At 52.4% G+C, this 24,031-nt stretch overlaps 1 protein-coding gene across 6 annotated transcripts in view; it reads right to left on the bottom strand.

Annotated features, from left to right (window-relative positions):
* Nucleotides 1–2,228: 2,228 nt before the first annotated feature.
* Nucleotides 2,229–24,031, bottom strand: part of GRIP2 (glutamate receptor interacting protein 2) — a 103,837-nt gene continuing 82,034 nt past the window's right edge. For 5 of the 6 annotated variants that reach the window (XM_070776961.1, XM_070776963.1, XM_070776962.1 and 2 more), the window contains 10 exons: nucleotides 22,365–22,431; nucleotides 22,122–22,267; nucleotides 12,494–12,638; nucleotides 11,551–11,690; nucleotides 10,764–10,943; nucleotides 9,648–9,819; nucleotides 7,912–8,017; nucleotides 6,607–6,750; nucleotides 5,347–5,493; nucleotides 2,229–4,381 (listed from right to left, as the gene is read on the bottom strand). In XM_070776961.1, the coding sequence (XP_070633062.1) occupies nucleotides 4,223–4,381; nucleotides 5,347–5,493; nucleotides 6,607–6,750; nucleotides 7,912–8,017; nucleotides 9,648–9,819; nucleotides 10,764–10,943; nucleotides 11,551–11,690; nucleotides 12,494–12,638; nucleotides 22,122–22,267; nucleotides 22,365–22,431 (1,406 nt within the window). In that variant the 3' untranslated portion in view covers nucleotides 2,229–4,222. Of the gene's footprint in view, nucleotides 4,382–5,346; nucleotides 5,494–6,606; nucleotides 6,751–7,911; nucleotides 8,018–8,133; nucleotides 8,307–9,647; nucleotides 9,820–10,763; nucleotides 10,944–11,550; nucleotides 11,691–12,493; nucleotides 12,639–22,121; nucleotides 22,268–22,364; nucleotides 22,432–24,031 lie in introns of those variants that run through there. The other variant, XM_070776965.1, reaches the window with a different exon arrangement.

Here is a 24,031-nt window from a genome sequence, read left to right as displayed (position 1 = left end):
AGAATGCCAAGCAAACCTACAAAAGACGGTCACTCCTCCAGGCAGGAGGAAGTCTACAAACAGTACCTGCTGGAGCGACCGAGGAGGAAAGGAGCCCTCCTGCACTGTTGCTGGGAATGTACGTTGCTAAGAGCCACCATAGAACACTCTCCGACATCCTGAACAACGCTTACAGCAGAACAGGCCCCTGACTTGCCATTTTCTCTCCCGGATGTATGTCCAGAGAAAGCTCTAACTGGAAAAGAATGCACCCCAACATTCACGGCGGCAATGTTTCCCTGTGCCCACGCAGAGCAACCAGGAGACTGTCCACCCGGAAACGAGTGGCAAAGGAAGCTGTGCTAGAAATAGACGACGGACTATTAGCCAGAAAAAGGGATGAGATGCGCCACTGGCCACAAAACGGATGCCCCCATGGAGACCCTCCACCAGCTGAACTGCTTCACACAGAGGAGGGCAGGTAAGACCCGCCATCACACGTGGATGGGGTTGAAGCACAGATGGAAGAGACCGACTTTGCAAATGACAGTATGGCTCAGAGACTTCAGCCAGAGAAGGAGGGTTACAGAAACGGAGGAGATGGTGGGGCGGCAAGTAGAGAGGCCTGGATTGACATACGCAGAAATGTGTGTGTGTGTGTGTGTGTGTGTGTGTGTGTGTGTGTGTGTGTGACAGATAATATAGAAGGGCCTGAGACTGAGGAGGTCTGTATTGACATACACAGAAATACATGTGTGTGTGTGTGTAACAGATAATATAGAGGACCTGAGATTCAGCACATGGAACGCTCCTCAAACTCCTGGAATTCTCAACTGCAAAAGATCCAAAAGTGAAGAGATATGCTCTATGTATAAATCAAGGAGAGCAAACCAGTCCATCCTAAAGGAAATCAGTCCTGAATATTCATTGGAAGGACTGATGCTGAAGCTGAAACTCCAGTACTTTGGCCACCTGATGCAAAGAACTGACTCACTGGAAAAGACCCTGATGCTGGGAAAGACTGAAGGCAGGAAGAGAAGGGGACGACAGAGGATGAGATGGTTGGATGGCATCACCGACTCGATGGACATGAGTTTGAGCAAGCTCTGGGAGATGGTGATGGACAGGGAGGCCTGGCGCGCTGCAGTCCATGGGGTTGCAAAGAGCAGGACACAACTGAGCGACTGAACTGAGCCGATAAGTCGAGTCAAGCTGCTGCTATACATGGAAAACAAACAACAGTGTAAACCAACTACACTCCAGCATGTCATAAAAATGGAACTGGAAACAAAAAGTAATGAAAGGAAAGGCTTTTCATAATGCTCTGTCCTCCTCGTCTTGGGCTGCTTGGTATTACATCCCTGGAGCCTGAGCCAGCTTGGGTCCCATGGCTGAACTGCCCTGGGGCTGAGAGGCCTGGCGTGTGTGTGCTTGCGACCGAGCCCCACTTTGCTCCTGGAACACATCTGTTTTGCTCCGGATACCACCGCAGTCTCCAGACCTAGGCAGACCATCCTACAGCTAAAGCAAGCCTGGTACCCCTGAGCAACAGTGGACCTTCTGGCCAGGAGAAGTTTAAAAAACCTCACGTAGCCTCTGCGTGCCCTGGTGTCGGGTCCCCACCTCAGCCTGCCTGCTCCGAGTTACCCCTTCTATGAACTGCCGGCCACTGAGGCGGCCATTTGTGCAAGGCTTGGGATGTTTTTTTTGTCTCGGTTGAATCTTAAGGGGGCATCAGTGGTGAGACACAGGCCCGGAGTTCTTTGCTCAGGCGCATGCTTCATGAAGAACACGTCCCCTAAGGCTCTAGCTCCCCCAGTAAGCACAAGGAGATGTAAAGAAGGGCTACTCCCTCATGGACGTTGCCCGTAACAACTTTAGTGTGTAAAAGTATCGGGATTACAGTATCTTCTTCCTGTATATTTCTGTCTCCTTTGTCGAAGACTAATTGGTCAGATGCTTGTGGGTTTATCTGTGAGCCCCGTATTCCCTTCTATGGATCTATACGTCATCTCTCTGACAGCGGCATGCCGCTTTGATGACCGTAGCTTTGCAGTGCTGTGTAAAGTTTGGGAGGCTTATGCCTTGCCGTACGTTCTTTCTCTTCGGGATTGCTTTTTACAATTCTGGGTCTTTTGCAGTTCCATAAAAATTTTAACATTACTTTCCCTTGTGTTGTGAAAACCATCATCAGTAATTGGGAGAGGTATCGCAAGCCGATGATTTATTTTTTACAGCAGGCACCCTAATCCAGGTGGTTGTAAATAGTTTTATTTTTTAAAAAAATCACCCCAACAGCAATCTCCCACCCAACCTCCAAGTCATTGCAACTTGGGGGGGTCTGTACACGTGTCCCCAGACAGACCCCAAACGGCCTTTACGATCTGGCACCCCTTGTCACGTTGTGCTTCCCGAGAGCCCTAAGAAAACCCCTTGTAGAAAAATACTTTACAAGGAATATGCTCTAATCTCAGCCAGAGAAAAATACAGCTTTTAGGGTTGGGAGGGGCACGTTGCGGGGGGCTGTACTGAAAATGCATAGGCAGGCAGGATGCTCGCTGGGGAGACGGGTGTCAGGAAACGTGGATTCTGCGGGTGACCAGTCCCCGTGAGAAGACAGAGGAATGTTGCATATGAGAAGGCCGGCCGCAGCCAGGAGGCTGAGGCTTACCCGCAGGGCCCGGCTGCAGACGTGTGGGGGAGTGGCGGAGGCCTCAGCCCGAGGATGGGGGGGCTGGCCAGGTTCAGGGCGCATCTTCCTCCCACAGGCAGAGCCGGCTCTGAGACCGTCCCCGCCCTAATCGTGCAGAGGGGTCAGCCCGCAGGGGGCACGTGGCAACGTGCAGTGACCCAGTGTGCAAACAACACAGCTCTGGGGTCCTCACCGAGCCCCTTGAGGGGAAGAGCGTTACTCTGGGGCACAAGGGTGCGAGGAGGAAGGTGCGGGCTGGCGGCGCCTCTGTTTTCCTGGGACCCTGTTAAGAGCTGGGCAGGGTCCAAGCACGGCCAGAGAACTGGCTGAATGCTTTCTGCCCACCTCCAACCCTGGGGTGGGGTGGGGGGCCCAGTCCTGACCTCCAGGTAGATGTCCCGGGCCCTTCTCCAAACCCAAAGGTAGCAGAACATGAGGAAAACCATTTTAAGCGATGCTGGTGCTTCCAGATTTTCTAGCAAGAATCCACTTCCCTCCATGACCCCTTTGGACACTGTTGCCCCCAGGAGTGAGGAGGAATGGCCCGTCTCCCCCCGCCCCTCCAGTCTCTCCATCTGCTTCTGCCCCCTCCTCCGCCGGCCTGGTGAGGAGCTGGATCCCCTCACATGAATCCTGTTTCCACGGTTCCCCATCTTCACGGTCACAGCAGCGGAAGGGAATGCCCCTGGCTCTTCGGTCCGAGAACGACTCCCTCCCGCCCTGAGGGGCCTGGGCTGAGAAGGGTGCACTCATACCGGGCAATGGCCACGCATCCGATGAAAGCAGAGGGAGAGATGGACAGCCTGAAGCCCGCTTTGTGAAGCTCACCCAACGGGCCCAGAAATGCGATCACAAGTCACAGAGGCTTCGACCAGAGTCTCGGAAATGGAAGAACTGCTCAGAGGGCCTGGGATTCGAGACGCCCCAGCTCCAAGTCTCCTGAGTGCGGCATGGGAGGGTGTGCCGGTGAGCCCTGGACCCAGATTCTGGAGAGAAGGGGGTTGGCCCCCTTCCATCTTTCCTGGCGGGAGGCCGTCCAGATCAAGTAGCTCCCAGCCTCACCCTAGATGCTCCCCTGAGGGGAAACTAACCATCCCCGAGAAGCTGCACATCCCTGCCTGCGACCACGCAGCTGGGATCGGCTCCTCTTGCTCACCTCCTGAGACAGGGAGCTCACTCCTGCCCTGCAGTCACTCGGCTCCACAGCTCTGCTGGGCGATCGCTCCCTGCGTGGCGCTGAGCTGTGCCCACTTGGACGCTCTTCCCAGGGGCCCTGCAGGGACCTGGAGTAGCCCCTTAACTCCTGGCTGAGCAACCTGCCTTCACCTCTATTGGGTGCTCCGCCCCACCCTGGCACATCTCAGAGGTCCAGTTGGAGAAAGACCTCGATGTCACTGGAACAGGCCCAGACCCCTGCCACCACAGATCTGGAGGACAAAGTCCGGTCCGAGCCTGCCTGATGACAGACGGACAAGCGAGTGGCCACTTCTCCAGTCCGGCTGCAGGCGTGGGAGCCAGGATCTTCCTGGATGTCCAGATCACGGGCCAACTTCAGAGCATCCGTGGGCCGCTGGGGCCGGGTGCTCGCGGGGACCGGCTGGTCTGGGCCAGCGGGTTGCGGCTGATGATCAGCTCCACGACATCGCCCGCGTCAGCCAGGAGCGGCACGGTCAGGCAGCAGTCAAGGTCCCGCGTGCGGACGTGGTTGACCTGCACACACGCACAGCCATGGGGCAGACGGCGTCCACTCAGCCTGGGCTCAAGTGGGTGAGGACTTCCCAACACACAGACCCTGCCCGGCCCGGACACGTGTCAGTCTGAACACTGGCCCAGAGGCGGGCACTCCCATTTAACTCTCTTAGCCCTTCCACGCATCCTTCACTCTCCAACACCTGCACCTTCTCTCTGTTTGTTAACATCACAAGCAGACCACACGCTGAGCCTCCTGCCCAGCAGGGGCATGAGCAAGGGTGTGCCCACTCACATTGCCCAGGCTCCCTTGCTGTGAGGTTGCACGACTTAGCTGCCATGGAGTCTGGGGCATTTCCTAGAGGGTGGACCCTCCCAAGCCCAGGTGGAATAAGACCCGCGGTGGACATATAGGAGAGGTGATAGATAAATGTTCATGTGCGTTAAATCACTGAGGTTTGGTGACTTCTCTGTTGGTCCAGTGGTTAAGAATCTGCCCGCTGATGCAGGGGACCTGGGTTCAATCCCTGGTCCAGGAAGATCCCACATGCCGCAGGGCAACTAAGCCGCGTACCACAACCACTGAGCCAGCACTCTAGAGCCTGCACACCCCAACTACGGAAGCCACCAGCACACCTAGAGCCTGGGCTCTGCAGAGAGGAGCCACCGCAGTGAGAAGCCCACGCACCCCACCAGAGAAAGCCTGAGCACAGCCAAGAGCTAGCACAGCCAAAACTAAAATAAAAATATTTTAGGAAAGACATACTTAAAACCACTGAGATGTGGGGTTGTTACTGCAGCATAACTTAGCCTAACCTCACTGATATAACTGTGCGGTCAGCCCCTTCTCTCAGATGAAGCAGCTGGCTCTCAGAGATGGGAAGCCACCTGCCCAAGGCCACTCAGCCAGGGTAGACATTGGGCTTTCTCCCCACCCTGGGGCTAGGGAAGACCACTCTATCACAGTATCCCCACCCTGGTATTACCTGGAGAAGCCGGTCAAAGGGCCGGAGACCCCCACGCTGGGCTGGCCCGTCAGGCCGCACGGTGTGCACGTAGACGCCCTTCTCCAGGAGGCCGTCTGAGACGCTGAAACCGAAGTCACTCCGCACGGGGTCCTTGTGCAGCGTCACCTGGGAGCAGCAGGAGGAGGGGCCCTCTGGAGCCCTGACCTTCCCCCAGCGTCCCACAGTTGCCCAAGTCCCTTGGGCTGGCATCGGATGCCTCTCGGACTCAGCCCCAGCCCACCTGGATGCCCCCCCGACCTCTGGGGACCCTCAGTCTGCAGCACTCGGTCACTGCGCAAGCCATGGGAACAGAGTTCCTTTCCATTTCTTTTCAGTCTTCCCGCTTCCATTCCAGAACCACGTCTCCGTAGGGTGGCCATGTGCGCTCACCAGCCTCTGACACTTCCCATTGCCCTGCCCACCAAAGAGCTCAGAATCTCCTGAAGACTATTATGGGGCCAGAGGTCTCTTTGCTCCTGTGTATCTTATTTTCCTAGACTATAGCCTACAGTTGACAAAAATGCTGGCCTTTCCTTGAAGGTAGCGACATGCATGCGTACACACACATGGGCTTCCCTGGTGGCGGCAGCGGTAACGAAATCCGCCTGCCAATGCAGGAGACGCGATCCCTGGGTCGGGAAGATCCCCTGGAATAGGAAGTGGCAACCCACTCCAGTACTCTTGCCTGGAGAATGCCACGGACAGAGGAGCCTGGCGGGCTACAGTCCACGGGGTCATAGAGAGTTGGACTCAACTGAGCGACTAAACCAGCACTGCCATACATACATACACACACATACGACAAGCTTATATACTGTATATACTCACACACACAATCACTTCAGTGGGATAAAAGTGAGTCCACTTAAAGAAAAGCATCGCGCGTGTGTGTGTGTGTGTGTGTGTGTGCGCTCACAAGTGAGTCCACTTAAAGAAAAGCATCACGTGTGTGTGTGTGTGTGTGTGTGTGTGTGCGCTCACAAGTGAGTCCACTTAAAGAAAAGCATCACGTGTGTGTGTGTGTGTGTGTGTGTGTGTGTGCGTGTGCGCTCACAAGTGCACGAATGTATATGTGTATGTTTCACTCAAATGGCAGGAGTTTTGGAAAACTCTCCCTTCCACCTACTCTTGTGTTTTACTGGTGGAGGAGAATGAAGCCTGGAGAGGACTGGGTCCCAGCAGCGGCCGCATCGGGACATGCGCCCCGGCCTCCCGCACACCCTGAGCCCCACTGCCCACCTTGTGCATCTCCACGGGCGTTGGCAGCAGCAGCTCCTGCATCTCTTCGGGGGAGGCTCGCAGCTCCCGGCTCCTCCTCCAGGGCCGGTGGCCGGGCCTGCCCTCCGGGGCCACGCTCTGCACGGTGCCTGTCATGATGGACGCCTGAGGGGACACAGCCCTCCACTCAGACGCTTCCCGCTCTGTCTGCCGTCAGCAAACTTTTGCAAGCGTATCCAAAACGGTTACTAAAGCTGATCACGTCCTTGGCCACCAAGAAAGAAGTCTTACAAAAACTCCCAAGAGTTAGTATCAAATCGAATGCAGTTTCACAACCCAGTGTGAATGGGTTTTAAAGTTGGCATCAAAAAATAAAACCAAACATATGCAGTTCCAAAATCAAACACCCCGCTTCTAGAAGTGTAATTAAAGGGCTTCAGCAAAAATCACAACGGAAATTTTTTAAATATTAGGAATTGAATAGACCATAAAAGTACCACAACTTAGAGTTTATGGGATGCAGTCAAGCAAGGGCTTACAGCTAAATTTGTATCTTTAAATTTTAGGGAACAAGAAAGATTGAATATTAAGGAGTTGAGAAACCAGGAAAAGTATCAGGACTTAAAACACAAGTAAAGTAGAAGGAAGGGAATATGGAAGCAAAATGTGAAAAAGGGTAAACAAAAAACCAAAGAAATGTGAGAGAGAATGAACAAAACTTGACTCTCTGATGAGCCAAGTACTTGGCAAGACTAATAGAGAAAAAAAGCTCAATCAAAAATCCAAGGAGCAAAAACAGGGCGTAAGCACAGATAAAGAGAGTGTAGATTACTGATCTCGGAGCGGGAAGGCGCTCCAGGAGTGACCCGTAGGACCCCCAGCCCGGGTCTCCCCATGCAGCCTGCCCCATCATGGGGGACGTGGAGCTCACTGCAGCCACACTCACCTCCCGGCCCCGCATTTCCTGCTGTTACCGATGCTGACATCCAGAAGCTTCCCAGGGCATGCGTACAACCATGCCAGACCACTGTACTGCACACACACACACACAACTGCCCTTATGCATTGACATGTGCACACCCGGACATGTGTTGTGACGATACACTGCACTGTGCATGCCTGAGCGTGCTCACACGATGCACACACATGCTCCAAACATGCTTGCAGCTGCACGTGCCCAGTCGCACACGTGTCCATCCGTGCATGTGTGCAGCACCTTCCCCCGGAGGACGCCGGTGCGTGCACTTGCACACATTACACGGGAGCACAGCCCCACCACCGTGTTGCCTCCCACGGGCACACGCACCGCGGTGCCCAAGCCCGTACCTCCAGCTCCCTCAGCAGCTCTGACTGACCACACGACTCCAGGTCTTCGAGGGCTTCCCCGAACGTGCGCCAGAAGCCCTCCTCGTGGCTGGGGCCAGGGGCTGGGCTGCAACGTAGGAACCAGAGAGCGTCAACTCCCGGCGGGCGGGCAGGCGGGCAGGGGTCTGAGGCGTCTTCCAGGCCCTGGGGACCCTGCGCTGGGCTCAGGGGGGGCCAGAGGGTGGGCGGGCGGGCGGGCTGGAAGGCAGCTGTCCTCGGCGGCAGTGCTGGGGCCCCGGGGCAGTGGCTGGTGACACGGAATGGGGGGGAGACGCAGTGAGGGGCCACCGGGACTGGCGGTGAGCGGCTAGAACAGGGGCAGATGAGACGGGGCGGACAGCGGTGACACAGGACGCCTGGGGAGAGAGACAGACGGACAGACAGACGGACAGAGAGACAGACAAGAGAGGAGATCCATGGTGCAGCCCCGGAGGACAGCCCCTGGCCTCCCCTCCCCACCCAGACACAAGGCATCGCAGGACAGTGACAGACACAGCTGGAGCCAGCGTGGACACGGACGGATGAGGATGAGGGTCTGGGCTGGGGGAAGGGCCGCCCCCCCGCCCTCAATTTCCATCACAGGAGGTCAGGCCCCTTCTCGCTCTAGACTCGGGTCCCATCAGAACGCAACGAGCCACATTTTCACGCTTCACCGCCTGCAACGCCCTTCTCTGTCAACACAGCCCCGGCCGTTATTGAGCGTGCCGTGGTGTGCAAAGCACTCTCTCTCTCTCTCCGGAAGGCACCCAGGCTTTCATCTCCTAGGCAGCCTCAAGGATGATGATACAAATGAGGCGGCCCCCTCGCCTTCCCACTTCAGAGATGGGAAGACGGAGAAGGCCATGGGCTGCGTTCAAGTCCATTCTACAGACGCGCTGAGCCAGGCCTTCTCCTGGGCGCAGGGCCGTGGAGGGGACTAAGGTGAGGGCCCTGATCTCACGGCGTGTGTGCGTGAGCAGCTACTGGGTGCCAGGCTGAGCTAGGGGTGCCACGCAGAAGACTCGACAGCCAGGTCGTTAACAGGCAGACCCAAGGCGGCCAGAGCCACCAGGGGGCTCGTGTGCACGGCCGTGGGTTCCCGCGGAGGGAGGCAGGCCTTCCTTATGAGACTCAGGGAAGCCTGCCGCGGGGAGGGGACTTTGAGCCCGGTCTGGAGGGGACAGCACTCTCGGCAGCAGGCACGGTCGGGTTGAAGCACGGAGGTGGGAAGAGGGCGGCTGGGACTCCTTGGGATCGCTCCTCGCAGGAGCCGTGGGCAGCCGAATCCCTCCGAAGACGCCACCACAAACACCATCACACCCACAGCCCAGGGCTGGCGCTTGTGACCACAGGCACCCCGGGGCAGGGGGGGTGGTCCCCGCAGGAGGGCCACTGCCATCTGGGCCAAGTCGGGAGGGTCCGGGTTCAACGTCTCAGGTTCTGAGAAGAGCCGATCACCAGACACAGGGTGGGGTGGGGTAGGGTGGGGTGGGGGAGTCAACCAGGCTGCCTCGCTGCCCCCTACCTGAGCCTCCTGAAATGGAGACGGCTCTGCCCCACACTTGCTCTCCTCTCCCGGGAGGTGCCTCTCCTGGGGGCCACACGAGACTCATCCATCACGCCCACCGCCCTGGTACAGGGACCAGCTCCCTAAGCCCATCCCAGCCGAGAGGCCAAGCCTGCTTCCTCCCCTGGGGTGCCCCCCGCCCCCCACAGACCTAGTGGGTGGCTCCCAGTCCTCCTCCTCCTCCTCCGGGACGCTCTCATCAGCAGGGCCTGGGGTATAGCTCGTCCTCCGGGGCTCGGTCAGCGGGGGACTGCTTCTCAGCCGGCTGGACCGCCACTCCTGGGGGGTCATGGCCCGAGCTGCCGTCTGTGCAGTGTAGGAACCTGGAGGTGGGAGAGAGAGGGTGTCGAACATCCTCTCCGTGTGTTCTGCTGGCCCTCCTTCCTGCCCCACCTCCAGCCTGGCTGGGTGGCCTGGGAGAGAGGTCTTTCCCTCCTCTAGGCTTGCCGGACCACCCGGACCACCCAGGCCCCTACCCCAGAACCCCGTGACCATCAGCAGAGTGAATGCCAGGCCTCCAGGACCCTGTCCCAGCTCCATGGGGCTCAGCGTGGCCAAGCCTGAGAAGGGGTCCACTCTTAACCATCCCTTTCCCCCTCCCCTGAAGGTCCTGCCCTGCGGGGTGATGCTGACCCAGGGCTGCAGGTGGGGAAGCTGAAACCGAGCGGGCAAACACGCAGTGAGGGATGACCAGGGCCAAGGGCCCCTGAGACTGCCTCGAGGCCTCACCCCATTTCTCCCTGAGCTGGGCCTTGGGGAGTTCCCTGCGGTTCTGGGTCACAGAGATCAAAGATTCAGACGTCCCCCAAGGCTGCCCATGGGTCTCCACTTGCAGTGGGCAGGGGGGCGTGTGTTCTGGGGAGTGGCCTCCCAAGTGGGTCTCGTAGGAGGGACGGCAGGGGGCTTTCTGCCTTCCTGTCTTTGATGGGATACAATCAGCATTGAACACTTGCTGCGTGCCGGCCATCGGGCTGGGAATGGAGGAGGCAGAAGTCAGACCCCTTAGTCTCAAGCCTCATGGGGGAGATCTGAATGGGCAGCTTTGTGCCATGGATGCCAATCAAAGTCCAAGAAGGCCTGCGGTCCACGCTCTGAGGGTGAGGGGCTGTCAGAATGGCTGACCGGGCCCAATCAGCTCTGCCATCAGGAAGTGTCCCTAAGGGATGGAGCCAGCAGAGGAGGAGCAAGGAGGTGGGGCAGGGGGAGGGCGCGGCCCTGCAAAGGCTCAGAGACAGCATAGCACTTGTCCAGGGGTCCGAGGCGATACCTGGGCCCCCAAAGCCACCCTCTGTGGCCGAGCCGCCCCAGGACTCCACAGCACTGTCCACGCTGGGCACAGTGGGCGAGGATCGGGCTGCCAGCAGACCGCCTTTCAGCGCCTCTGGCGGGTCTTCATCCGCATCACTGGCTTCGCTGAGGCTGCCCGACTTGCGGGGTGTGAGGGGGCCTAGAAGGAAGAGCGGGTGTCACCGCCACTGGCTTCTGACCTTGGAGACAGAGATGTCCACCCAGTCTGTTTCCCTGCTTCAGCCCGGTTTGGGGAATCAAAGGCCCCTGGGTGACCAAGTGGACACACGAGGTGGGAGGCAGGCTAGTGGGCAAACCCATTTCACAGACGGGAACACTGAGGCTTTGGGAAGGCTGCACCACACACCCAAGGTCACATGGTGGGCAACAGTGGAGCCCAGATTCAAAGGAGAGCTCCAAAGTCTGGACTCGTGTCCACTCCCTACCAAAGCGTGGGGGATAAACACAGGGGAACTGAGGAACGTATAAGTGACAGCCAGAAGGGAAAACAAGCAGGCTCCTTAAGAGGCAGGAGGCCGAGGCGGGAGGTGATGACGAGCATGGCTCAGGCCCAGAGAGCTCCACAGTGGCTGTGTGACCTTGGGCGCATCACTCCGAGCCTTGTCTCCTCATTGTCCCAGGGACCTCCTCGGGGTGAGCAATCAAATCATCTTGTGAGGCTGGGCCCAAGAAGCGGGCCACAGTGCCCGAGGGATCTCTGTCCCTAAGTGGGCTGGACGGCCCCCAGGGTGCGGGGTGAGGCTCACGGTCTAGCTGCTTCTTGATCTTCAGGGTGACGGTCTCACCAGCCACCTGCAGGAGGTGGATGGCCTCGCTCAGGGGCCGGCCCTTGAGGCTAACACTGTTGATGGCCAGGATACGGTCCCCAACGTGGATGGCGCCAGTCCTGGGGAGGAGGCACAGGGTACAGGATGGGAGTTAGGGACTTGAAGTGGGGGGGTGGTCTGCCCTCTGGGAACTCAGGAAACCCAAAGCACAAGCCTGGATAACCCCAGGCAAACCCACCTGTGGGGGATAAAAAACAAAACAAAACAGAGTGATTGTGTTAATAGAGATGTCAAGTCTTTTATCTGGGAGGGGTTCTTCCTGCTCAGCTCTAAAGTTAGGTTCTGGAACCAGTGTTCAGCATGAATTTTGAGGATGTTTGGAATGCCTCTTATTAGCTACCAAATACTAATGTGGTCTTTTCAAGCTGAGTGCTGAAAAATTGATGCTTTTGAACTGTGGTGTTGGAGAAGACTCTTGAGAGTCCCTTGGACTGCAAGGAGATTCAACTTGTCAATCCTAAAGGAAATCAGTCCTGAATATTCATTGGAAGGACTGATGCTGAAGCTGAAACTCCAATATTTTGGCCACCTGATGAGAAGAGCTGACTCATTTGAAAAGACCCTGATGCTGGGAAAGATTGAAGGCAGGAGGAGAAGGGGATGACAGAGAATGAGATGGTTGGATGGTATCCTGCGTCTCCTGGATTGCAGGCAGATTCTTTACCCACTGAGCTGCCCGGGAGGGATTTATCCAGCACTTACCTGAAATCGGGATGGCTGCCAGGGGCTAGCCCCCATCTAAGGAACTGAGGTTCAGAGAGGGATAGGACAGGCCCCAGACCATCGATACTGGAACAAAGCTAAGAGCCAGTTTTGACTGACCCCAAAGCTCGGCTCCTGCCCCATGAGGTCCCTGGCTCACCTCTCAGCCAGGCCACGCTTGGTGAGGCCCGAGATGACGATGGGATCAAAAGGCTCCTCTGTGCCTGAGATGGTGATGCCCAGGGGGCCCCCATAGCGTTTCAGCTCCACCGTGTAGCTGATGGCACCTGTGGTCTCCTGTTCATCTGTGGAGGGTGGGCATGCATCAGAGGTTCGGGGCACGTATCAGGGGCTGGGGCATAGGAATGGGCACGCCCAGAACCCCGCAAAGCTTTAATGCACCACACTCATCATGCTGCTGCTGCTGCCGCTGTCACTTCAGTCGTGTCCGACTCTGTGCAACCCCATAGACAGCAGCCCACCAGGCTCCCCCGTCCCTGGGATTCTCCAGGCAAGAATACTGGAGTGGGTTGCCAGTTCCTTCTCCAACACTCATCATATGCTTCCATTAATACACCCACTCCCTCAGTCAAAATAAAGTTACCCATTCCCTACACCACAGATATCCCCAATTCCTCTGCCATTAATACACACATTCCCTCAGTCACTGATACACTCATCCCCTCATTCCGTTAATACACCTATTCCCTCAGTCTTTCCTTGTGTTAATTCAGCCGTTCCCTCAGCCATTCATTCAGGCATTCCATCAGCCATTCATTCAACCATTCCCTCAGCCATTCATTCAGGCATTCCATCAGCCATTAATTCAACCATTCCCTCACCCATTCATTCAGCCATAATTTCAAACATTCCCTTAGCCATTAATTCAAGTCCTTCATACCATTATTATACCTATTCCCTCAGCCATTAATACACCCATTCTCTCAGCCCCAATACACAAATTCCCTCAGCTATTAATTCACCAATTTCTTCAGCCATTAATTAATCCATTTTTTTAGCTACTGATTCACCCATTCCCTCAGTCATTCATTCACCCATACCATTTACCATTAATTCACCAGGAATTCATCCATGCACTCATTCCATTAATACACCCAGAACCTCATGCCTTGGTTCCACCCATTCCCTGAACCATTAAATCACCTACACCCTCAGCCAGTAATTGATTCATTCCCTCTGGCATTAGCTCACCCATTCCTTTAGATTCTACTGTTCCCATTCACTCAGCCATTAACCCACCCTCTGCCTGAGCCATTTACTGCAGCCATTGTTTCACCCACTAACACACCCATTCTCTCATCCACTAACACACCCATGGACTCAGCATTTAGTTCACGCATTCTCTCAGCTTTAACTGACAGATTTCCTCTGCTCCTAATTCATCAATTCTCTCCACCATTAAATCAGCCTTTTCTCATACATTAGTTCACCCATTCTTTCAGCTGCTAACACACCTATTCCCGCAGCTATTTCATTCATCCATTCCCTCAGCCATTAATTCACTGATTCCCTTAGGAATTACTTCCCCATATCCTCAAGTATTAATTCACCTATCCACTGAGACATCAGATCACCCACTCCCAGAGCCCTTGATTCAGCCAAACCCTCGGCTGTTGTTTCACACGGCGTGCACGCTACTCACTCAGTCTTGTCGACTCTTTGAGACGCTGTGAAGTGTAGCCTGCCAGGCTCCCCCGTCCCTGGGATTCTCCAGGCAAGAATACTGGAGTCAGTTGCCATGCCCTCCTCCAGGGGATCGTCCCGACCCAGGGAGCAAACCCAGGTCTCCCACATTGCAGGCAGATTCCTTGCCATCTGAGCCGCCAGGGAAGCCCCTGTTTCACACGTTATCTGCTGTTTATTCAACTATTCCCTCAGCCATTATCACCCATTGCCTCAGTCATTAATACACCAATTCTTTCATGGCTAACATACCCATTCGCTCAGAGATTAGTTCATCCATATCCTCAGCCATTAGTTCACTGATTCCCTTAGGAATTAGTTCAACCTCTCCCTCAGCTTCCCTGGTGGCTCACGGGGTAAAGTGTTTGCCTGCAATGCAAGTAGACCTGGGTTCGATCCCTGGGTAAGGAAGATCCTCTGGAGAAGGAAATGGCAACCCACTCCAGTACCTTTGCAAGGAAAATCCCATGGACGGAGGAGCCCGGTATGCTACAGTCCATGGGGTCGCAAAGAGTCAGACACAACTGACCGACTTCACTTTCCCTTTTCCCTCCCTCAGCCATTAATTAATCCATTCCACACCCACTAGTTCACCCATTCCCTCAGCCTTTAATACACCATTCCCTCAGTCATTAATATACAATTCCTACGTCCATTAATTCACCCATCCTGCCTCCAGTAGTTCACCCTTTTCCTTAGCTATTAAATCAGGCATTCCTTCGGCTATTAACTCAGCCAATACCTGAGCCATTAATTCACCCAGTCAGCCATTAGTTTGCTACACCTTCAAACATTAATACACCAATTCCCCCAGCCTTAATACCCTCATCCACCTAGCGATAAGTTTACCCAGTTGCTCAGCCATTAATTCACCTTTTTCCACAAAAATTAGGGGACCTATTCCTTCGGCCACTATATACTCATTCTATCAGCACTTAATTCAGCCATTCCCTCAGCCTTCAATACACCATTTCCTCAGTCATTAATGGACTCAACTGCCTCCATTAATTCACCCATTCCCTCAACTATTAAATCAGGAATTCCTCAGTCATTAACTCATCTAATACCTGAGCCATTAATTCACTCATTCCCTCAGTCATTCACTTAAACCCTCAGCCATAAATTTATCTGTATCTGTTCAGTTCAGTCGTTCAGTTATGCCCGACTCTCTGCAACCCCATGAACCACAGCACACCAGGCCTCCCTGTCCATCACCAACTCTTGGAGTTCACCCAAACCCCTGTCCATTGAGTCAGTGATGCCATCTAACCATCTCATCCTCTGTTGTCCCCTTCTCCTGCCCTCAATCTTTCCCAGCATCAGGGTCTTTTCAAATGAGTCAGCTCTTCCCATCAGGTGGCCAAAGTATTGGAGTTTCAGCCTCAGCATCAGTCCTTCCAATGAATATTCAGGACTGATTTCCTTTAGGATGGACTGGTTGGATCTCCTTGCAGTCCAAGGGACTCTCAAGAGTCTTCTCCAGCACCACAGTTCAAAAGCATCAATTCTTTGGCGCTCAGCTTTCTTTACAGTCCAACTCTCACATCCATACATGACTACTGGAAAAACCATAGCCTTGACTAGAAGGATCTTTGTTGATAAAGTAATGTCTCTGCTTTTCAATATGCTACCTAGGTTGGTCATAACTTTCCTTTCAAGGAGTAAGCATCTTAATTTCATGCTGCAATCACCATATGCAGTGATTTTGGAGCCCAGAAAAATAAAGTCAGCCACTGTTTCCACTGTTTCCCCATCTATTTGCCATGAAGTGATGGGAACGGATGCCATGATCTTAGTTTTCTGAATGTTGAGCTTTAAGCCAATTTTTTCACTCTCCTCTTTCACCTTCATCAAGAGGCTCTTTAGTTCTTCTTCACTTTCTGCCATAAGGGTGGTGTCATCTGCATATCTGAGGTTATTGATATTTCTCCTGGCAATCTTGATTCCAGCTTGTGCTTCTTCTAGTCCAGCGTTTCTCATGATGTACCCTGCATATAAGTTAAATAAGCAGGGTGACAATATACAGCCTTGACGTACTCCTTTTCCTATTTGGAACCAGTCTGTTGTTCCATGTCCAGTTCTAACTGTTGCTTCCTGACCTGCATACAGGTTTCTCAAGAGGCAGGTCAGGTGGTCTGGTATTCCCATCTCTTAGAATTTTCCACAGTTTATTGTGATCCACAGAGTCAAAGGCTTTGGCATAGTCAATAAAGCAGAAATAGATGTTTTTTCTGGAACTCTCTTGCTTTTTCCATGATCCAGAGGATGTTGGCAATTTGACCTCTGGTTCCTCTGCCTTTTCTAAAACCAACTTGAACATCTGGAAGTTCACGGTTCACATATTGCTGAAGCCTGGCTTGGAGAATTTTGAGCATTACTTTACTAGCATGTGAGATGAGTGCAATTGTGAGGTAGTTTGAGCATTCTTTGGCATTGCCTTTCTTTGGGATTGGAATGAACACTGACCTTTTCCAGTCTTGTGGCCACTGCTGAGTTTTCCAAATTTGCTGGCATATTGAGTGCAGCACTTTCACAGCATCATCTTTCAGGATTTGGAATAGCCCCACTGGAATTCCATCACCTCCACTAGCTTTGTTCGTAGTGATGCTTTCTAAGGCCCACTTGACTTCACATTCCAGGATGTCTGGCTCTAGGTCATTGATCACACCATCGTGATTATCTTGGTCGTGAACATCTTTTTTGTACAGTTCTTCTGTATATTCTTGCCACCTCTTCTTAATATCTTCTGCTTCTGTTAGGTCCATACCATTTCTGTCCTTTATTGAGCCCATTTTTGCAAGGTGGCTGTGACGGCGCACATGGCAGGCCGAGAGGAGCTGCCCCACGTCCAAGGTCACCCAGGCAGTTAGTCATCAATTAGGCCAATCCCAGAGCCATGACTTCACCCATTCCTTCAGCCACCAATTCACCTATATGCTCAGAAATCCATCAATTCTGCCAGGCCTAATACACCCAATCTCTCAGGAAATAGTACACCCATTTGCTCAACATTATTTTCCTCACAGCCATATGACATTATTTCACCAATTCCTTCAGCTGTTATTCCAACCATTCCCTTAACCATTAATTCAGTTAATCCCTCAGTCATTAACTCAGCCAATTCCTCAGCCTTTAAGTTACCCATTCCCTCTGCCATTAATTCACCTATTCCCTCAACCATTAGATCATCTGTTCCATCAGGCACATTCCCCCATTTCCTAAGACATTTGTTTATCCATTCCTCATTAGCTGACCCTTTCCATCAGCCATTTAATTCAGACATTCCCTCAGCCATTAATACAACCATTCTTTCATCCATTAATACACCCATTCCCTCACGCCATGGATTCGCACATTTCCCCATCACTGATATACCTGTTCCCTTCTCATTTATCAGTAATTTACCAATTCCCTCGGTTTACAATTTACTCATTTCCTCATCCATTATTTCACCCATTCCTGCAGTCTCTAATACATCTATTCCTGCAGCTATTCATTCATTCATTCCCTCAGCCATCAATTAATTAATTTCCTTTGGAATTAGTTCACCTGCTACCCACCTAATTTACCCATCCCCTCAACCATTAATTCACCTATTCCTTTGGCCATTAATACATCCATTCTCTGAACCATTAATATACCTATTCCTTTATCTATAACATACTCATCCCCTCATGGCATTTCACACCCATTCTTTCAGCCATTAATTCATCTATTCCCTCAATCACTGATATATCCATTCTTTTTGTCCATTACCATATCCATTCCCTTATACCACTAATTTACCCATTTTCACATCACTAATACATCTATTCCTTTCATATTTAATTCACCAAATTCCTCAATTCGTAATTTACTCATTCCGTCACCCATTAATTCACTCATCCCATCAGCCATTAATAAAGCCATTATTTCAGCCATTCCCACAGCCTTGATACATCAATTTCATCAATCATTAATACACACATTTCCCCATCCATTAATCACTCATTTCTGTCTCCGTTAATTCACCCACTCAGTTTGGCATTAATTTAGGCACTCCACCAGCCTATACCCTCACCCATTACTACACCAATTCCCCCAGGTCTAACACCTAATCCCTCGGGAATTAATTCATCCATTCACTCAATCGTTATTTTACTCATAACCTCAGGATATTGATTGATAACCAGTCAATCCTAAAGGAAATCAATCCTGAATATTCATTGGAAGGACTGATGCTGAAGCTGAAACTCCAATACTTTGGCCACCTGATGCGAAGAACTGACTCATTGGAAAAGACCTTGATGCTGGGAAAGATTGAAGGTGGGAGGAGAAGGGGATGACAGAGGATGAGATGGTTGGATGGCATCACCAACTCAATGGACATGAGTCTGAGTTAACTCCGGGAGTTGGTGATGGACAGGGAGGCCTGGCGTGCTGCAGTCCATGGGGTCACAAAGAGTTGGACACAACTGAGCGACTGAACTGTTCTTCCATTCCTTCAGCTGTTATTTCCACCATTCCCTCAGCCATTAATTCAAGCAGTCCCTCAGCATTATTTCTGTCATTCCCACAGTCTTTGATACACCAATTCCTTCAATCTATAATACCACATACCCGCATGCATTAATTCATCCATTTCATCAGCCATTAATTCAGGCATTCTCTCAGCCCTAATTCACCCATTCCCTCAGCCATTAATCTATTCCCACACCCATTAATATAGCCATATCCTCATGCCATATGAAAAGATCCTCACCCATTTCCTCCACTCTAAGTCACACATTCCCGAAGCCATTAATTCCCCCCTTCCCTCAGCCATTCATTCCCCCATTCCTTCAGCCACTAATTCACCTATACCCTCAGCCACTAATTCATCTGTTCTTCCAGCCATTAATTCAGCCATACTCTCAGCCAGTAATACGACAACTCTGCCAGGCCTAATACATCCAATCCCTCAGGAATTGTTCCACCCACTTGCTCAACCATTATTTTCCTCATAACCTCATGTTCACCAATTCCTTCAGGTATTATTTCAACCATTCTTTCAGCCATAAATTCAGCCATTCCCTCAGCCTATTTTTTGTTTGACAGGTAAGAAGTGGATTTATTTAGTTACACATTCCATAGACAGGGTGTGGTCCATCTTGAAAAGTGGGAGCGACTTTGGCAGAAACACTCCACAGAGGGTGGGCCATCTCAGAAGGCAAGAGGCCTCCCTTAATCTTTGATACACTAATTCCCTCCGTCATTAAGACACACATTCCTATATCCATTACTTCAACCATTCCCTCAGCCATATTTCAGGCATTCCTTCAGCCAACCAATCCCTCAGTCATTAACACACATTTCCTCATGCTATTAATTCACACATTCCCTCAGGCCTAATACAAACTTTCCATCGGCTATTAATTCACCCATTCTCTCAGCTATTAGTTTCGCATTATCTCAGCCACTAACCCATTTACTTAAGTTGTTAAATCACCCGCTCCTTCTGCTGCTGAGTTCAGTCATAAGCCCCCAGTTCACCCAGTCCTGCCATCATTAAATCACCTTGTACCTTGGCCATTAGTTCATTCATTCCATCAGTCACATCCACCTCTTTCCTTTGAAATCTCTCACCCATTAATTCAGCCAACCCAAGACGTTTTTACACATTCTCTCGGCCATTAAACTATTTCTTCAGGTAGTAAATCCCGTATTCTCTCAGCCATTAATATAGCCTCAGCCACTCCTGCACATATTCTCTCAGACATTAATTCACCCATTCCATCAGGCATTAATTAAACCAATCCCTTAGCCATTATTTCACCAGCCCTAATACACCAGTTCTCTCATTTTAATACAGGTTCCTTAAGTGATGAGTTCACCCATTCCCTCAGCCATTAATACAGCCAGTCCCTTAGTCATGAATTCAACCAATCCTGCAGCTATTAACTCAGCCAATTCCTCAGTGATTATCGGAGCCATTTCCACAGCCTTTGATACACCAATTCCTCCATTAACATACACATTCCCCCATCCATTAATTCACCCATTCCCTGGCCATTAATTCAGTCAATCCCTCAGCCATGAATTCACAAATTTCCTCAGCCACTAATACATCAATGCCCTAATGCCTAACACCCTGACTTTCTAGTTAGCAGTTCACCCATGTCCTCATGCCATGAATATGCTCATTCCCTATGTCACTTATAAACCCATTCACTCAACTATAAGTTCAGTTACCTCAATCTTTAGTCACAGATCACCGAACCCATAGTTTAATCCACTCCTTCAGCCACTAATTCACCCATCATTTCAGCCACTAATTCTCTACCACTTATTCAGCCAATCCATCAATCATTAATTTACCCAAACCCTGAATCATTCACTCACCTATTCCTTCAGCCATTAATTCGCCATTCCCTCAGCCACCAATACACAAATTTTCTCATGCCTAAACAGCCTGTTCTCTTAGTGACTAGGTCACCCATTCCCTTGTGCCAGCATAGAGCCACTGCCTCAGCCATTACGCCACCCACTCCCCCTCAGCCATTTTTCAAACACTCCCTCAGCTGTCAGTTCACCCATTCCCTCTGCCATTCACATACCGATTCTCTCAGCTCTAGTACAGATTCCTTCAGCCACTAATTCAGCCATTCCCCCAGCCACCAAGTCACCCACTCCCTCATGCCATTAATTCGCCCATTCTCTCATGCCACTAATTCACCCATGCTGTCATGCCATTAACATAACCATTCCCTAGGCCACTACTTTCAGAGAAGGCAATGGACCCCACTCCAGCACTCTTGCCTGGAAAATCCCATGGACGGAGGAGCCTGGTAGGCTGCAGTCCATGGCGTCACTAAGAGTCGGACACGACTGAGCGACTTCACTTTCACTTTTCACTTTCATGCATTGGAGAAGGAAATGGCAACCCACTCCAGTGTTCTTGCCTGGAGAATCCCAGGGACAGGGGAGCCTGGTAGGCTGCCGTCTATGGGGTCACACAGAGTCGGACACGACTGAAGTGACTTAGCATAGCATAGCATGGGCCACTACTTCACCCATTTCCTCTCCATTAATTCACCCTCCTCTCAGGCATTATTTCACTATTCCTCCAGCCATTACTACACTCGTTGCTTCATGCCTTTAATACGCCTGTTCTCTCAGCCATGAATTCACCCATTCCTTAATTCCATTCATTACACCCATTCCCCCAGCCATTAATGCAGCCATTCACTCTGCCTTTATATCATCCGTTCACTCTGCCATGAATACACCCATTGTTTCATGCTGTTAATACACCTATTTCCTCAGCCATTAATTCAAACATTCCGTCAGTCATTAATCCACCCATTCCCTCAGCCATGAATACACCCATTTCCCCCATGGGAGGACTTCAGATGGCACCACTTGAGGCCATCTTCTGCTGCCAACAATGTTTCATTTCACCCAAACAGCCATTTCAATAAGAGCAGAAACCCTGAACCAGCATTTTTATAATAAAGATTTCACATACCACGCAGAACAAGAATAATGATGGTGATGACGATATTGGCTATAAGACGACACCAGATTTCCTGTTTTTCTTAAAAAAACTCTGAAATCTGCCCATAAGTGATCCTCCTGCTCAGGGTGGGAGTTGGTGGCAGCCCTTCTAAACAAGATTCTCACCAGTGGCCACAGTCCTCTCCTTCTGTCTACCCAGACTGAATCATTTTTCTCAGCTTCGGCCCAATTCCCTCACTCTGTCACCTGTCCAGCCTCAGATGTGCCTGAGTTTGCAGCCTCAGCTCATTCACAGCCACCCATGCCGTGGTACATCCCCCACCCCCACCCATTCATCGTCACACCCAGTCATCTGCGCCCAGCAGCTGTGGGCAGGGCCTGTTGGGTCCAGGTCTCGCTCAAACTCTAGCAAACCTCACAAGGGCCTTTGGAGAAGGCCAGATCTGGGGACAGGGACACATCTGCCATCTTCCCCCCCGCCACCCCACATCTTCATTCAAGGGCTCTCCACCAGCAGCCCCTGGGTGGCATCCTTGGCTGGAGGGAGCACCAGATTGCCAGCTGGGCACTGTCTGTTGGCATGGGTGGGCAGGGATCAGGGCCCTCACCCGAGTTGTCCTCATCCTTGCGGATCTTTAGCTTCACCAGGTCCTCACACTGGCGCAGGATTTGCACAGCGTCCTCCATGGGACAGTTGTCCAGGCGGATGTTGTCAATGGCCAGCAGCTTGTCCCCTGGCTCGAGGGTGCCAGTCCTGCAGGAGCAGGGAGGGGACATGGAGGATTGGGCACATGCAGGCGCCCAGCCCACCCCCGTGGGCCAGCCCCCCGCCCTGCCAGGGGCCCCCCCACCTGTGTGCCACGCTGCCTTTCTTGATGTCGGAGATGACCAGGGGCTCCCCTCGCTTCCTGCTGGCCGCTAGGGGAAAGAAGCCAAAAGCCCATCCTTGGCCACCTTGGCCTCAGGGGCCCAGGAGTTGGGCGTGGACTCGGAGCCCCATGCCCCGATTCCCATGCCTCCCGGGCTGGGTGGACTGTGAGCAAACCAGCTCCCCTCTCTGTGCCTCAGTTTCCCCTCTGTAATATGGGGATGAGGCCACAGAGTTCACAGGGACATCCAAGATTAACTAGACGAAGCAGGACAACACCTCCCACACTCAGCTCAATCTCCAGCACATGGAGCTCCCTGAGGGGCTGTGTCTGGCTGGTGTCTGTGTTCCCAGCAATGGGCAGACAGGCCCAGGTTCCAGAACCAAGTGACTCTTAACAGCTGAGTTCTTCCTTGCCCGCTGCAGGGAATGCTGGCTGCGAACACTGCAGCAGGATCCTGCTGGGGAATGGCCTTTAGCTGAGGGAGCAGCCTCACCCAAAACAATGTCTACATCCATCGACCAGTCCACTCAGCAGTGCCAAGGCCCAGCTCCCAGCCTCTATGCAGGACAACTCCCACAGAAAGTGAAAGTATTAGTCGCTCAGTCATGTCCGACTCTGTGACCCCATGGACTGTAGCCCACCAGGCTCTTCTGTCCATGGAATTCTCCAGGCAAGAATACCAGAGTGGGTAGCCATTCCCTTCTCCCAGGGATCTTCCTGATACTTGGATTGAACCCACATCTCCTGTATTGGCAGGCAGATTCTTTACTGTGTGAGCCACCAGGGAAGCCTCAGCTCCCGCAGCCTCTCCAGCAAAGAAGACTGGGGGAGCCCTCTCCTGACTACATCGCAGCCTAGCTCCTCCCACTGCCTGGTCCTACAGTCGCCTCCACCCACAGGTGTTCATCCTAAGAGCCCGCCTCAATAAGGCCCCTCTACATCACTCCTTGTGGGAGAGGCTATTTCCCAGGGAACACGATCTAAGACAACGAGGGGCTGAGTTTTCCTGCAGAAAGAATCCATTTGGGTTAATGGGTTTTCCCATGACTGATCAGGTGTAAAGCGGTCCCTCTAGCCCAAACAGCACCTTTGCAAATGAGACAAAGGGGCCCCATCTACTTAGTCTGTTGAGAAAATGTCAGAAAATCTAAGTCTACCTTGAATGGGCACCTTGTGTCATGTACAACCTGCGCACTGCACCTGGTGACCCTGCCCAGAGGTTCCTGGGCTGGAAGCACCTTCTCCCCAGCAACTGCTTCAACTTCCACCACCACTGGCTATGAGGTCTGGGGCCAGAAGGAGCTGCAGCACCAGCCCTTCCGGACAGCTGCTCCTCCAGGGTGTGGTGGGGAGATGGCAGGAGATGAAGTCAGAGGGGGCTTCCCCAGTGGCTCAGTGGTAAAGAATCTGCCTGCAATGCAGGAGCCACAGGAGATGCGGGTTTGATCCCTGGGTCGGGAAGATCCCCTGAAGATGGGCATAGCAATCCACTCCAGCATTCTTGCCTGGAGAATCCCAAGTACAGAGGAGTCTGGTAGACTACAGGCCATAGGGTCTCAAAGAGTTGGACATGACTGAAGCGACTTCGCATGCACGCACGCACAAAGTCAGAGGACTTCGGCTTTTCCGGAGTGAGATGAGGGCTG

This window comes from Bos indicus, chromosome 22 (genome assembly GCF_029378745.1).
Source record: "Bos indicus isolate NIAB-ARS_2022 breed Sahiwal x Tharparkar chromosome 22, NIAB-ARS_B.indTharparkar_mat_pri_1.0, whole genome shotgun sequence".
NCBI lineage: Eukaryota > Metazoa > Chordata > Mammalia > Artiodactyla > Bovidae > Bos > Bos indicus.
Note: the sequence above shows the minus strand (reverse complement) of the source record. Positions and strands in the feature narration are given on the sequence as shown.